The sequence below is a fragment of the Astyanax mexicanus genome, chromosome 3 (assembly GCF_023375975.1).
Source record: "Astyanax mexicanus isolate ESR-SI-001 chromosome 3, AstMex3_surface, whole genome shotgun sequence".
Taxonomy (NCBI): Eukaryota; Metazoa; Chordata; class Actinopteri; order Characiformes; family Acestrorhamphidae; genus Astyanax; species Astyanax mexicanus.
Genome location: NC_064410.1, coordinates 54,399,662 through 54,415,484, shown reverse-complemented (window position 1 = coordinate 54,415,484; position 15,823 = coordinate 54,399,662). Strand labels below are relative to the sequence as shown.

The following is a 15,823-nucleotide window of genomic DNA, read 5'->3' as shown; positions in this document are numbered from 1 at the left end:
GTGGAGCATTAACATGTTATTTTGAAGTACATAATGTTGCTTTACACCAGCCTTCCTCAAAAGTACCTTTAACACATGCATTTCTGGACAAGCTGAGAGATACTGAACCACACATAACCACAAGTAAAATAAAAGTAATGTATAACATGATTCTAAAGCTACTATTTTAAGATAAAAACAGAAGCTGACTTACACTTTGTCTCTCCGTCTCTGCAGTCTGATCAGCTCTCTTTGCTTGTCTTTGTATTGCTGCTGCAGCTCAGCCAGTCTCACGCGATAGTCCACCTCCATGGCATCCATCCCCTCCAGAGAGGATTTGGAGAACATCTAAGAGCAAGAGGAAGCTACATTACTGCCCATGGCTGTACTTGCGCGATACAGGTCCTGACAGATGTGCTCTTATTTTACTTTATCCCACTCTCTGTCTCCGTTATCCCTCAATAACTGCGAGTGTTCACCTGGACTAAATAAGGTCTAGCTCTTCTCTCTCTTAAGGTGCCCAAAGGGGGACAGAGTTAGCACCAGATTCCTCCTACAAATGAAAACCTCTACTGAAAACCAGCTAAGTGCCACCCAGATCTCTGTACAGGTTAAATGCCATTTTAACCTGAATTTCACTCAGGATTTTATGTAGATTTTGTATGTAATTGATGAATCAAGCGGTAATTTATGTGTACTCGATTAAAATGATTTAAAAACAACATAATAATGAAACAAAATGTAGATTTTCCATAATATTGAAATTTTTTATAGGCTTTTGAGTAAAATGAATATTTTTGTTTAATTCTATAAACTACAGACATAATTTCTCCCAAATTCCCCCAATTTTACGGTCAGAGCTGGCATTCTGGAGCAATCCATGACTGTGTCCCAAACCACACGTATATACTTTACTTACTAATAACTACTAATAAATGTATTTCTAATGGAGGTGGACAGGTTTTTTTTTTTTAAACACACAATTGCGTTAAAGGAAAGCAGTGTGCAATTTGGAACACAGCCCCTATTTTCAATTGACACAGGCATCTTTGCAGTGCATTAATTTATACTATGAAAATCAAAGATGAGTCACCGTAGCCCTAATTTTCTATTTTACATAACTTATACTCATACATAACATACGACATACTAATCTTCCTCAATCTTTCTAACGACTTTAAAATACAAGCAAAAAAACAGGTTAGTCCCGTAAAACTGCACTTCCTGACAGCACTGCCTCTGAGGCAGCAGTAAGCCCCAGCCCCAGCACATGAATAAAGAAAGCGTGAGGAGCCTGAGGGAAGGATTGAGAAAGGAAAAAAAATGAAAGAAAAGAAAATTGCATACAGGTTCATCCTTCTTCTGTCTCCAGCTGTATTTCTTGTTTGGGTCCAGTTCTCTGGGGAGGCGGATACTGACTGGAGGTTGGCACTCGATGGCCTCCAGGAGCACTTGTCTGCCAGCTTCCAGAAGGCTCTCTAATCCACAGTGCATTATGCCTGCACACACACACATACATGTCCAATCAATACAAACATTCATTACATCCAGCCCTGTTCTCATCTGCAGGCCTTTCTAAAGGTAACATGCCCAGAAAATATGGTTGCTGTGTGTCAAAACACACTACAAGGACAAAAGTATGGGGACAGCGACTTATTCACTGTAATGTTTAAAATCAAGGGTATTAAAATGAGTTTATACTACTTTTTTATTAAATAACTCTCCCTACTACTTTCCAGGAATGACGCTCTAATAGATTTTGGAGCATTGCTTTAAGGATGACTGCATTCAGTGACAAGAGCATTGGTGATGTTTGTCGGGATGCTGGATCTTTACCATCCCACCTCATCCCAAAATACTGGATTGAGTCAGTAATGACAAATTCTGTCAGAGAAAAACAGAAAAAAGTTGCTTTATGTTGCACATTTGCATATTCTAAACATCATTTTGTATTTACGTACATTTTGTATTCCCTATACAGGATAACTTGTATACAATGTACATGCTGAGAAACCTGAGAAACCTGCTTTACAGAGTATTGTAATAGAAATTACATTTTTAATGCCTCAAATTTCTTCAAGCACTGCTTGGACATAAATGAGGATTACTGGCGAACGGATTGATGGATTTACTCAAGTTTGGAGCGATTTTGAGGCCAGCAGACAGAGGAATGCACTGATGGGGGGCTGGGTGTGTGTGAGTGATGACGTCTAGTAACCCCAGGGTCATACGGGAGGCCTTTATCACTGTACAAATTATTCTAATTCTGGCTCTTCTAATTCAGGAACCATACATCCATACCAATGGTTTGCAGTTCCGTAATCCTGAGAGCCAGACTGTTTAAATGATGTGTAACATGTCCGCATTTGATCAAATACGGATGTACGAAAAAATAAAAAATAGGAATCCACCCTAAATGTTTATTTTTGAAAAGGAAATACAGCTGAATAGGCTAGATTACTGAAATGCAGAGATTCTAAGCTTTAATATGGCATATGTGCTGTATATATGGAGCCTATAGTTATATATAGTTATAGTTTACACAGCCTGATATTAATTAATTTATTAATTTGGGCCAGGGCGCAATAGGAGGTTAATTATATGAATTTGCCTCAAAGTTTTGAGTGCCAGAAAGGTCAATAAATCTAGGGCTAAACTTAAATCACCAAGTTAGAAATGCTGTGGGGCTTTAAATCTGCCTATATTTCCAACATTTGACATTGTACATTGATTTTTTTTAATGGATTAATGCTTCTCTGTCCTATTGTCCTATTGTATGGGCAATATTTCTATAAAGGGACTAGACAAGCTGTGTATTTGTGCACACTTCACATCTGTATCAGCAATGCATCCAACTTAAAGTAGTTGAATGCATGCATGAATGAATGGATGGATGATGCTTTAGAAGGGGTGTCAACCATCATTTGAACCTATAGTGCACCTAACTGGATGTGGGAGTGATATTGTGATATTTAAAAGGAGGGGAGGGGGCACGACTAGCCTGCAGCGCTACAATTTTCTCCTTTAATCTACTTATTTACTTTTAAAGATGCATGAAGCATCGAGCGTCTCCGATAAAAGCAGAGAAGGAGAGTCATCGGCACGCTTGCTTATTTCTCCAGCGAGCGTCGTGCTCGTTCACTGGAACTGAAAGCATTCCTGCTGTGCGCCACACATCTTTTTTAAATGTTTCAACTCCAGGGAGAACAAATCTACGCGTTTCCTTCCCCACTCCCTTTCCCACAGATGAGCGCTATCACTAGCGAGCCAAATCACAACCCGTTTGCTTCTTTTTAGCAATTATCTTTTTATGTTTCAGGCTGTTTCAGGCTGTTTCAGAGCTGATCCTTACCCTGCGCCATGTCGATTTGGTGCCTTTGCATCTCCAGCTCAGCCATCTGGCTGAGGAGGGCCATGCCCTCGGCTGCGCTGGACTCGAGGAGGCTGATGCCTGGACAGCTCGCTGCTCCAGAAGAGGGCATGTCTGTCAGGTTGATGTTGAGGGCGAGGGCTCCAGCCTGGGGTAGCTCACTAGCTGTGACCAGGGCGAGCATGCCAGCCATAGGATCCTCTGGTATCATGGTTAGTGATGCGGGGGAAGGCTGGTGAGTGAGGGGTATGGGCAGATTGTCACATAATGATGATGATGATGATGATGATGATGATGACTCCAATTCCAGGTCTTCTGAAGGGTCAGAGGTGGGTTTCTGGAGCTGATGCACCTCAATGAGCCTAGTGTTTGTGTGAACTGAAGGCAAATCTGAGGGACTGTGAGTGTGAACGTCATAATCCATTGGTTTATGGTCAGGATAGATTGTGGATAATGCATAGGCAGGCTCTGGAAGGCTGGTTAAACTCTCTGCAGCTTCCACTGCAGGTCTTCTCTCTGAGTCCCGTCCTGATATTTGGTACAACACCCCTAAATGCCCGGAGGAGGAGAGATCCAGTTTGTTATCTTGGTCTTGGTCTGCTTCTTCTTCTTGATCTTCATCATCATCATCAATCTCCTCTGATGGTGCTGGGGAAGGAACTGTCCTAGAGCATGCCTCTGCATCAGCAAGAACACTCAAGTCCTGGTGGTTTGGGATTGGAGAAACCAGGCTGGAGTGAATAGGCTGCCGACAGCCATCCTGGGAAAGGCCTTCCTTGCTGTCCTCCAGGCACGGCTCCTCCTTGAACGGCACACCGCAGTCCTCCATGGGCTCGGGTTCTCTGGAAGCCTGAAGAGCATCTGCCGGCGCTGGAGAGCATAAATGCCTAGGCTTGACGTCAGCCGACCCGGCCAAGTGCTCAGACGCCTCGGCCTGCAGCGGCACAGCTGGAGCGAGACCGTCTGCATCAGCTGCGGCAGCCGCAGCCGGCTGGAGGAGGTAGGAGTAATGGCTGCTGAACGGCGCTGTTATTGATTGGTACGAGTAGCCAGGAGAAATTTCTGCCAGAAAAATAAATAAATAAAAAATGAGAAAAAAGACAGAGAGAGAGAGAGAGAGAGAGAGAGAGAGAGGTCTGAGTGGCTTGGAGTGCTTATGCAAAGAGTGGAGGGGCTTAGTCCCCCATAACAGAGTGACAAAATGATTAATCACCCCACACACTCTACAGCATGGGGGCTTTATGAAACTTTCATGAGCCAAATGGCCCCAGAACAAGCATCCCAAAAGCCCTTATATACACAGACACATACACACATATATAAACACACTTACACAGGCCAATATGCTGACATTCATATATAAAGAATAAATATCTATTCATACCAAGCACTGAGGATTTTTAAAAAGGGACAGTATCAGGGGAAACGGGCACAAAAGTGCTGCTATCGTAAGAAGTCTCCATCTGATTGGAGTGGCAGCTGGTAATCCCATATGTGGGGATATTTACAGCCCGCTCATTAAGGCTCCTCTAGGCTGCACATACTGACATGAAGAATAGCACTCTGCTGTCCTGTGTGGCTCGCTACTAGTGCACACCCAAACACAGACAGATAAGGCCTCATTCACACTGCAGGTAAAAGTAGTGGCCCAAATTCGACTAAATCCCTGGCTGTTTAAAATGTATCTTTTTTTTTTTATGTGACCTATATCAGATATCAGACATTTACTCAAACTGTTCTGGCTCCTAAACTGAAGCTAATGTTAAAAAAAGAGCAATGCTTCACGTGAAGTTTCGGTTTCATCTTCTCCAGTATTACAGGAGATATCAAGGAGTTGCAGTGGCCGACAGCTGGCCTTATCACTGAAAATAATGTAATAGTTGTTTTTAAGCTTTTTTTTTTTTTAGTTTTAAAGACCGTATCTGAGGCCCTTTTACTTGCTGTGTAAACACAGAGGTAGTTATTTTTTTATTTCAGATCAAGCAAAAAAAAAAAAACTGATACATAATTGCAGTTTAGACCATGTTTGCTTTGTGTTCATACTGATAAACGTACAAAGTTCTTAAAATCAGAGGAAAAGTATAAACAGGTCTGCACAAAATGAGATTGTCCCATAGAAAGGTTTAAAAACGTATTATTATTATTATTATTATTATTTTAATACAGACTTGATCAGTACTAAACCATATCTTCATTTCATAAAAAAATGAATTGCAACAGAATGACGCATGTTTAAATGGTAATATTTTACATAAACATGGGTGCATACCAATTCACACGTCTTTACTAAGGCAGCTACACTAATATATTTTGAATGCAATTCTAACAATAAAACACTATGCGGTGAGGTTGTCTGCACAACTCTAGCTGCAAGAACGCCTAGACTACATCCATTTTGACAGGATTATGCGACTTTAGGTCCTGCATTTGGGCGTACTGTGTTCATATTTATCAAACTAATCAAACCTTTGTTTGTTTCTTTGTTAGAAACAGACAATGACTGAAAAAAGCCAAGTCTTAGTGACAGGGTGCATGATAAATCTTCTAAAGTAATTAAATTACACCACCATGGCAAAACAATGGACCCAATAATGGTTTATAATCATTAACGCATGCCTATTCATTACACCCCGCATTACAAACCGTAATCTGCTTACCAGGATATATGGATGCAGGGAAGGAAGCAGGCGACTGTTTCTGCAGGTCCAGCACCTCCTTCTCAGGCACCTCCACGGTCTCCTGTTTGGGGCGGATGGGTGAGGGAGGAGGGGGCGAGGCAGAGGCAGGGCTGGCCGGGTGTGGGGCAGGGGTAGATGGGTGGGAGTAGGACTGTTGGGACAGGGAGCCGTCCCCTTTAGACCTGTCCTCTGATTTCAGGGCAGTAACAGGGGAGGGGAGCGGCGTGACCGGCAGAGGCGTCAGGGTTTTCCTGTAGGATGTGGATGGAGTCGGGGAGCGTGGGGATGTTCTGCGGGAGTGCAGGACTGGAGGTTTCGCACTTTCTCCTCCTCGCTTTTCTGCTTTATCCTCCAGATCAGCCCGCTGTTCTTTAAGCCTCTCCTGCAGAAACAGAAATAGAGGAAATGTATTAATTTACAAATTTCCTAAACTAGCTTAGATGTAGCAGAACAAACAAGCCATGTGTTCGGGCTGTTAGAGGGGTCAATAAGCTTCATTCAGAAATGTCATCCTACATTTTTTTTTTTTATTATCCTTGAGAAACGATCTAAAGAAAAAGTCTACATTGAATTAATACTGGGTTTTAAAGCTTAAAATTTGCAATTTTTCTCTTATAATGATGGATCCCACTGTCATAATAAACTAAACAAATCCTAAAAAAGAACGTCAAAATCTTTGTAAAACTGTGCAGGTTTTCAAAGGATGCTTTAACACAGATCTTGATTGGCCCAGACCTTCAGAGTTTTAATCAATCAATTAACCTTTATTTTCACTCTGGATAACATCGAGGGTGACCCTCATTTACAATGTTGCCGAGTATTTACAACATCAAGAGGATTAAAAACATTTAATAAGAAATTTGAAATAAAAAGGAACAAAATAGTAAAAAATTATAAATAAAAGAAATACTAATTTTAAATCAACATTTTACAAAACAAAATTGACACAAAATGTAAAATAATAAGAATGATAAGAAATAATAAAATGAATAATAATGAACTAAGAACATAAGAATCAAAATATAAAACATTAGAATAAAAGTAATAGTAAATAAATAAAAAATAAATAAAATAACTTAAAAACATGCTGTTATGGAACAAAACAACACTGTAGCACACGCTCAAACAGTGTGATCTCAGATTCTGAGCATGACAGCCTACTTTTAGATCTGTGTGAAGAGCTTCAAAATATAAATAGCTCTTTTTAAGGGTTGTTAGTTTATAAAAGGATAAATGTCAGATCAGTATTGGCTGAAACACAGGATTTCAAATGTCTTATCAGTAACAGAAAAGAGACAGCGGTATTGTGATGTTGAAGTAAAAAAAAATAGTGGCCTTTGTGAAGGTTGAATTTCATAGAAAAGGTTTTCCAGGACTTGTTTAGAACATTTTCCACGACTTGATGTTTCCAAGACATTTTTCCATAAATGAAAACATGCCCACAAAAAAGAAAATTAAAAACACACATGGTTAATGTTCTACCCAATACCTATTCTATTCCTATACAAATGGCTTTTCCATAACATGCAAATCCCTGTCTGATGTTTCGGACATATATAATCTCAGGGGCTCAATAGCTGAACTATTCCAGGGTCTCACTAATATTTCACTTTGCTTTCAATATTTCACAATGTTCTCACGTGTTCCATGATTTCCCATGACTCAAAAAACCGTCTGTACATTTCCAGAGTTTCCAAATTTTCCAAGACAGGTGGGATATCTTTTTGTTTGATTCTCCAACAAATAATGAACTTATTTTAAAATATCTCATGTAAATAATTCTATTTAAAATGACTTACAGACTCAATAGAATCTACTTTAGTCTTAGAGCTCCAGGGCAAACTTTTAGACACCCAACACATCCTTGGGTGTTTATTTACGTTTTTTTTTATTATTATTTAATAATGTGGAACATTAATGATTCTCTGAGCACTGGAAGCCATTATAATATCATATACAGCTCTGGAAAACATTAAGAGAACACCTCAGTTTCTGAATCCGTTCTGAAACTCTGATTTTGCTATTTATAGGTTTATGTTTGAGTAAAATGAGCATTGTTGTTTTATTCTATAAACTACAGACAACAATTCTCCCAAGTTATAAATAAAAATATTGTCATTCAGAGCATTTATTTGCAGAAAATTAGAAATGGCTGAAATAACAAAAACATGCAGAGCTTCCAGACCTTCCAATTTCATATTCATAAAGTTTAAGAGTTCAGAAATCAATATTTGGTGGAATAACCCTGGTTTTTAATCACGGTTTTTATGCAGCTTGGCATGTTTTCCTCCTCCTCCTTCTTACCCACTGCTTTTGGATAACTTTATGCCTTTACTCCTGGTGCAAAAATTCAAGCAGTTCAGCTTGGTTTGATGGCTTGTGATCATCTAAGCAATTTGGTAAAATCAACGAAACTCAATTTTCAAGCGGTCTCTTAATTTCTTCCAGAGCTTTGTACAACAAAAGTATGATTATGAAAAGGAGGGGCTCCTCCTACCACAAACTGTGCGTTCCTCTGCAGTTCCATGACCTGGGCGGCCTGCTGCTGGATCATGTAAAGCTCCTGTTGGCGCACGAGCTGCTGGTGGGAGAGGAGCTGCAGCTGGTGGGCGTGCTGTAGAGTGCTGCCTGTTGGCGGGTACACCGCTGACCACAGCGGGGGTCCGCGCTCCAACATCTCCGTCGCTGCAAAAGAAGGGGAGACATCAGTAGTGCACGCGCCCGACACGTGAAGAAGACTGTGGTCCTGACAAGAGCAGCGTGATGCTCTGTGGTGTTGGAATGTATGCCCACACAGTGCGATCAGACAGAATAACAATGACATGTCATATCAAATTCCTCTGATTCCTCTCTCATCCAGATTTCCATCTTTCAGACACTAACAGCACCTGTAGCTTCTCTCAGGAGGTGAAGGTAAACAGATGTACTTCAATCTACTTCACTGGAAACAATAGGGATACAACATCTAAAATATTCACCTGAAAATGGACAACATATTCTGAAATAAAATGCAAATATGTGCGGAAACTGAATTACTTTATATGAAACTTAAATTGTTTCAGCCGGTCTGCAATCCACCACCTCTATCCCATTAGCTTGTCTACTCTAGCACTGCTGTATAGGTAGCTACACTACAGGTGTGAGAGAGAGCCTGCAGGAAGCTGGCAGCCATCAAACTGCAGGTTTAGGTTCATTTTTACACTCTATTCAGACAAAATTAATATTTAGCACCATTTATTACCTCTTCACAAGCAGGCTGAAAAACACAAGCTGTCCAGAGCTAGGAAAGTAATGTTAGCAAGCTAAAGTAGTCAGCTATCTAACCTAGCCTTAGCATTTGCTGAAAATTGAAAGGTTTACTCAAATGTGACTTAAGTAGCACTGCTGAGGTGAATGTATGCCTAAAAGAGTACTGCTGGGGTTAGCTAAATGTGTGATTAGAATTTATAATTATAGCAGCACAGTTGATGTAGCTAAATGGGAGTATAGTGTAGAACTGCTGAAGGAAAGTCATGATTACAGTAGCACTGCTGAGGTAAGTTTATAATTACAATAGCACAGTGTTTTGTAACTGATGTAGATGTGTGAATAGAGTAGCAGTGCTGAGGAGAATGTATGCCTATAATAGCAATGCTAAGGGTAGCTACATGTGTGAAGAGTGTAGCACTGATGAGGTAAATTTATAATTAGAATAGCACAGTTGATTTAGCTAAATGTGTGAAGAGTGTAGCACTGCTGAATCAAAGTCACGATTAGAGTAGCATGATTAGTTGCTGGTAATGTACAACAGTAATTACAAATGTTAATGCTATGATCATAAATCATAGTAGGCTATTTACTGTATTCAGTGGTGACATTTTTTAAAGTTAATTAATGAAAACATGTACGATTGCAACATTTTGTTACATCCCTAGAAAACATTCTCTAATCAATGTGTAAAAATAAAAGCAGAGGTGGACGTACTGTAGTGTGGAAGGTGCTCTGTGGGAATGACGACCAGCTGTCCGGTTTGGGAGTCCCGTGCGAACTGGTAGGGTGGAGGTATGGATCCAGGCAGGGTGGGGGGGTATCCTGGAGGCAGGGCTTGGTGGAGAGTAGGGGGTCCCAGACCTGCACGCATCACAGAGGGGAAAACAGCGAGGTTAGGAGAGGCAGGATCTGTGGAGGCTGGAGTTGATGGTCCATTTCCTTTGGCTCACTGGCGGCTGAATGTGTGCTCTGGAGCTAATCCCCCTCAGGAGATTCCCAATTCCTAACACTTTAACTACAGCCGTTCTCCTGCTGGTGCTGTTCCAGTAAAGTCTAGACAGGAATTCCTACGTCACAGAGCTGTGATAGGGCAGCACAGTTCACTGTTATTTTTGGACGAAGAGCTCGCAGGGTCTGGGTGTGTTTTCCAAGAATGCCTCGACCCTCAGCCTCGACAGCCAGAGCCTGGCAGGTCAACAGAGGCTGAGGGATGGAATTAATCAGCTCTCAGATCCTTTATACACACATCTTTGTCATAATATCACAACTACAAGATGTAACACATCATACTGATACGTCGTTCCAACTTGTTATATCATTATAACATTCTTTGGATTAGGGGTGGCCGATATGGCCCTAAAATAATATCACAATAATTCCACGATAACGATATTCTTGGGATATGACAAAACACTGAATTAAAAATATATAAATTTCAAGAATACTCTACTGTAAGAAAATTAAGTATCTCCAAAACAGCAGCTTTACATGAGAGAGAGAAATCCTTCAACTTTCAAAGGAAATCAATATAAAAGTTTATTTCAGGTAATTTCTGAGAATTTCTATTGGTCAATTTATCAGGACTTTTTAACACAGTATGATGGATAGTGATGGATTTTGAGTTAAAATTAAGTAGTAAACTACGTTTGTCTTTGGACAGTGATAAAAAATACTGTATGATAAATTGATAACGTAACTATTGTAACACGGGTAGTTCAAACAGTTCTTATTACAGCTTACAAAATGTACAGTACGAGTAGAAAAGTGTACCGTATGGAGAACCAGGCAGCCACATAGAGGAAGCTCCTGGGCGGGGCAGCCAGGGGTGGGATGCTAGATGGGAGGTAGGGTCAGCAGGCCAGCGGGCCGAGCCTGCTAGCGTGGGTCCACCAGTCACCATCAGGTTAGGGTTCAGTACACTCGCAGACACCATGGGAGGATGCATCTGAGTGTACTCCGCCAGCTCCTTACTCTCTCTGAGGATCAAAAAATTACCATCTTTAGAAGAAACTCAAAACAAAACGATTGGGCATTCACAAAATATATATATTTTTGTTAAAATTAATCTTTTGGCTAAAGGCCAAAAGTTTTTTCCAAAATCCTATACATTTTTTCACCATTGCATACATTAAATACCAATAATTGGCAACAGCAAAAAACGGCAAATTTTCAGAGTATCACTAGTCTTTTCATGCTAGTTATACTGGCAGAACCTATTCATAAACTTTGATTAAATCATGTATTTATAAAGCAGTAATTGAATGTGTTATAAAGCCTCAATGAAGATATGCTTCAAATAGAGTTTCTATTCCATTCTATTCTTTCTACAAACAGTGATATAATGGCGGGCAATTGATTTACTAGAAAGACAACACTAAAGCAATGTGAAACAATGACATGGTCAGAACACAACTACTTGAAAACTCATAAAACTTGGCAAAAACACAAAAGACTGTGTTACACGTTTTTAGTATTAGTAGGACTGACTCCACCCAACAGGAAGTCAGCCATATTGAAATATCTTCATTTTACACACATTTTTTGCATCTGTTGTCAAACTACTCCTAGTAAATTTGTCAAATTCTCTTGGTATTTGTCAAAAAAAAAAAAACTTTAAACATATCTGATGATAAGTTGTGAAGGAGTAGTCGATATCACAAACGAGGACGAAATGGCGTACTGTAGATATGTATATAGCGCTACCTATACTTAAAATGCATATTTTACCTGTTCGGCAGGATAGAAAAACTCTTTAAAATTGCCACACTCAATAAAGACCTCAAAACTACTTTCAACATTTTAATTTTTTTTGGGGTTTGGCCAGGTATGACTTTCACGTATGTAGATAAGATAAGCTTTAAATAAAGTTTTACAGCAAATTCTTTCTACACGCCTACAGCTACAGATCCAAAACTGTACATCATGGAGATCTCCACCATTCCCAGGCTGGTTAGAGCTGTGCAGTGGCTCAGCAGTCTGCGGCTGTTCCTGAACTGAAGTCAGGGTGCAAAGCTGAGAGCAGAATCACGCTGAGAAAGCTGGGTGGTTTTATAAGCAGCAATTTCCACAGTGGGGAAGGCTGGCATTTTCTGCCACTCTAAATGACTGCAACACTTTGAAAATAGACTCGTAAGAGAAGGGAAAAGTAGCCCTAAATCTGTCTACTCTTTAAAGAAACCCATGCTGAGAGCGAGATTAATAATAATAATAAAAAAGGAGTTGCCGTCTTAAGCCTACGAAACAGAATCAAAGCAGCGGGACCGAGCGGATGTGTTCGCAGACCTTAGCAATAAACCTCCACCATTTCAATAATGAGATGTTTTTAATTAACTCACTCTGGTCTATCCTGGCATTCGCTAAAGACTGTATCAGCTTGTTTGGGAAAAGGAAATGTCTTTTTTGGCATGGCCGCCTCGTTCTGGCTTCTAACCAGTCTAAGCAGAGCTTTAGCACCAGTCTCTTAAGTGCACAGGATCCAAGAGCCCCATTCACCTGTCAATGGTTTGGGTTAATTTAACAAGCAACCTTCAAAAGAACCACCCTATCCTTTGGCAGGCCTTACCAGAAGTTCCCACCTAAGTGCCTGGCCTCCTATTGCTCTGTGCTTCCCTCCCTCCCTCACTGTCTGGAGAACCTGCATTAAATTTAAGGGTGTTTTTACACCTGAATGTCTGAAAACTGAGGTCCATGTGGTTGTTATATTGTATAAATTTGGAGTGGTTTGTTTAAGTTTTGCAGTCTATTAAGTGGTTTAACCCTTTAAACTCTAGGCTGTTTTGGTGTGTTTTTTCTTCGTTTTTGTCAGTTCCTCTTTCAGGTCTTATAACACAGTAATTATCAGACCGCCACATTCCATGAGCTCTATTACTCCAGAAGACATACGGCTGCTCAAAAATATAATCATTTGAAATGTAAAAGGAAGCAGAATTGTTATATTTTCCTGGAACTGATCATGTTTTGGTCTAAATTTTACCAAGCGTGCTAGAATTAGACTCCCTTTCGCATTAATGTGTATAAAAGATTTTCCTCAGATTCCTTTTATTTCTGTCTATAAATAAGGGTTAATCTACAGTTACAGTAGATACAGAAATCATCAGCAATAATCTGTTACACTAATACTACTGCATGATGAGCACACATACGAAAGGAAGTTGGATTTCGACACCTGTTTTTTTTTTCTTCCATTGTTTAATGGGTGACAATAGCCTGTATCAACTTGTTGTAATTGGTTAAAAAATGTTAAACCATCAACAGCAGGTGTAAAAGGGGCCGTAACCCAGTGCTCAGACCACACAATCCAAAATTTGATCAAAAAAAAAAAAAAAAAGAAGGTCTTTCGTCTGGATTAACAAAACCATGGAAACCACATGGTCACCCAATAAACATTAAAAGAAGAAAAAGCCCCAATGTTGTTCTGACTTGATTTCAAGTACATGCACATTGCACAGCAGTTTGAGCACAACAGATTATGGAGATGATTACACTATTACTGTATCTCTAGATTAACCTTATTTATTAACAGAAATGAACAGAATAGAAGAGAGAATGTAGATGGATCCTGCCAGGGAGGCAGGATTCAGTGCAACACCTGGAAAAGCAATTTCTCAACCTAAAAACATGCAGAAGCCCAAGGCACAGCTTTAAACAAAATTGATATCTTAATTTAAATTATAAGTAAAACACAGTCCACATAGGTTATAACAACAGGATCAGGAGCAAGGTTCTATAGTCTGCTCAGTCTCTAAACTGCATTGTAAAACCAACAGTAACCAGATTAAATGTTCTTTATACAATGTAACAAAACCATCAACCTTTGCTCAAACCTTAAACCTAAGAACTTCAAGGCATGGCTTACTGTTTCAAGGCTTTATATTATTATAATTCTCATAAAAAAATGCCCAGATGGCAAAACAGGGATCATATCAAATGAAAAGAGTGAAATATTATAAACAAAAGCAAATACAGCACAACAAATATAATAACAAAGCTCAAAAGACCACACGTCCGAACCCCGGCTGATATCACTAAAGCAGAAATTTAATGTACAAATACTGAGCATGCCTTTTCCAACCCCGAATAACCTAATGTTTCTCTCCTATTCCATTTCCCTCTGCTCTGCACGTCTGGCTTCCCACAAAAATGACCAAAGGCCAATGTGATTTCAACCCCCTCGTCTAAGTCAGAGCTACATAGCATCTTTCATCACACTATTAAATTTATGGTCTGTGAAACACGAAACTGGGAGTTAGCGGACGCTCTCCCGAGAAAAGAGTTATGGATTAAAAACAGCAGAATTCATAAATATAAAAACAGGGAGAGAAAGAGGGCTGTAGCAGTCAAGTCCTTTCTTTATAAGAGCATCAGCTGGCCTACACTAACAAACGAGAGGAGTAATAAACTCGGGCAGGCAGGACTTTTCCATCAGCCGTTTAAAGGACTTTGACACCAGCAGTCGAGAGCTCACGTCTTACCTCAACACTTTCTCCTGATCTCGCTCCAGACGTCCAGACAGAAGTCGGTCATCGCGGTGATGCGTTCGCTCATCTCCTTGCTCCTCTTCCTTGTGGCCTGGGCCTGTGTAAAAGAGAGGCAGCCAATCAGGTTTAAAGAATTCTAGCATTCAATAGCTTGCATATAAAAAAACTTAATTTTTCACACTTCTACTCAGTGTTAAAACTTGAAAAAATGGAGTTTTTGACTTTCTCGGTCACATGACATCACGTTCAGTAGCTCCTCCATTTTCACCTGCTGCTTATATAGATTTCCATGGAAATGCCTGCCCAAAGTGTAATTACGGTGTGTAGCAGTGGACAAATAGCTATTTTATAAAACGTGAGGTGACGAAACTCAGAGATGTGAGTCCAAACGGGACTAAAATTACCGGAGCACAGAGTTCAACGTAGGTAATTCAGCCTGTAATTTTCTTAGAGGACGTCTTGTGATTTTGTTCCCGTCCGGAAAGACCATGTACGTGTTTCCTGCCACCGCCAAAAAGAAAAAATTATCCCAAGACCCCCTGAGAAACGAAACTGTGTTATCGGGCACTAGGGCAGTTTTGAGGTGGGCGTGGCTTCCATAGATTGAACCAATAAGCTTGGGTGCCCATTACCCTGTAGTCGGTACACAAGTTTTCCTTTCTTGGAGTGTTTTTGGTAGATACTGACCACTGCATACTGGAAACACCCCACAAGACCTACCTTATGTTTTGGACATTTTGTTACTAAGTCAACTACAACTTCCCAGTTTGGTTCCGGTCAAAGTTTCTTAGGTTTTTATGCTTTAACACATCAGCTTTTGACAACAACTGGTGAATTTCCACTTACTTGCCCAATATATTTATCCCTAGATATATGCCAGCCTTATCACTGCACCTGTTAGTGGTTATAATGTTAGAATTCCCGTGGGCGGCCTATTGCTGACCCCTGTTCTAGGGTATCTAGCATTTTCCCTAGATGGTTAACGATTACTAGAATCATATGATGGTCACACAAGTCAAGAAAAGAGTCATGAGGCTGCTTATTAGTCACAGTCTTTGACTCTTGTCAAA

General features: G+C 40.1%; 1 protein-coding gene across 4 annotated transcripts in view; it reads right to left on the bottom strand.

Moving 5' to 3' along the window:
- The window catches only part of tnrc18 (trinucleotide repeat containing 18), a 110,366-nt gene that overhangs the window by 42,292 nt on the left and 52,251 nt on the right, over positions 1-15,823 (bottom strand). For all 4 annotated transcript variants that reach the window (XM_007247822.4, XM_007247823.4, XM_022683370.2 and 1 more), the window contains exons 6-13: positions 14,748-14,850; positions 11,047-11,252; positions 9,991-10,137; positions 8,525-8,712; positions 6,007-6,409; positions 3,332-4,411; positions 1,327-1,478; positions 194-327 (exon numbers count right to left, since the gene is read on the bottom strand). In XM_007247822.4, the coding sequence (XP_007247884.3) occupies positions 194-327; positions 1,327-1,478; positions 3,332-4,411; positions 6,007-6,409; positions 8,525-8,712; positions 9,991-10,137; positions 11,047-11,252; positions 14,748-14,850 (2,413 nt within the window). The remainder of the gene's footprint in view (positions 1-193; positions 328-1,326; positions 1,479-3,331; positions 4,412-6,006; positions 6,410-8,524; positions 8,713-9,990; positions 10,138-11,046; positions 11,253-14,747; positions 14,851-15,823) is intronic.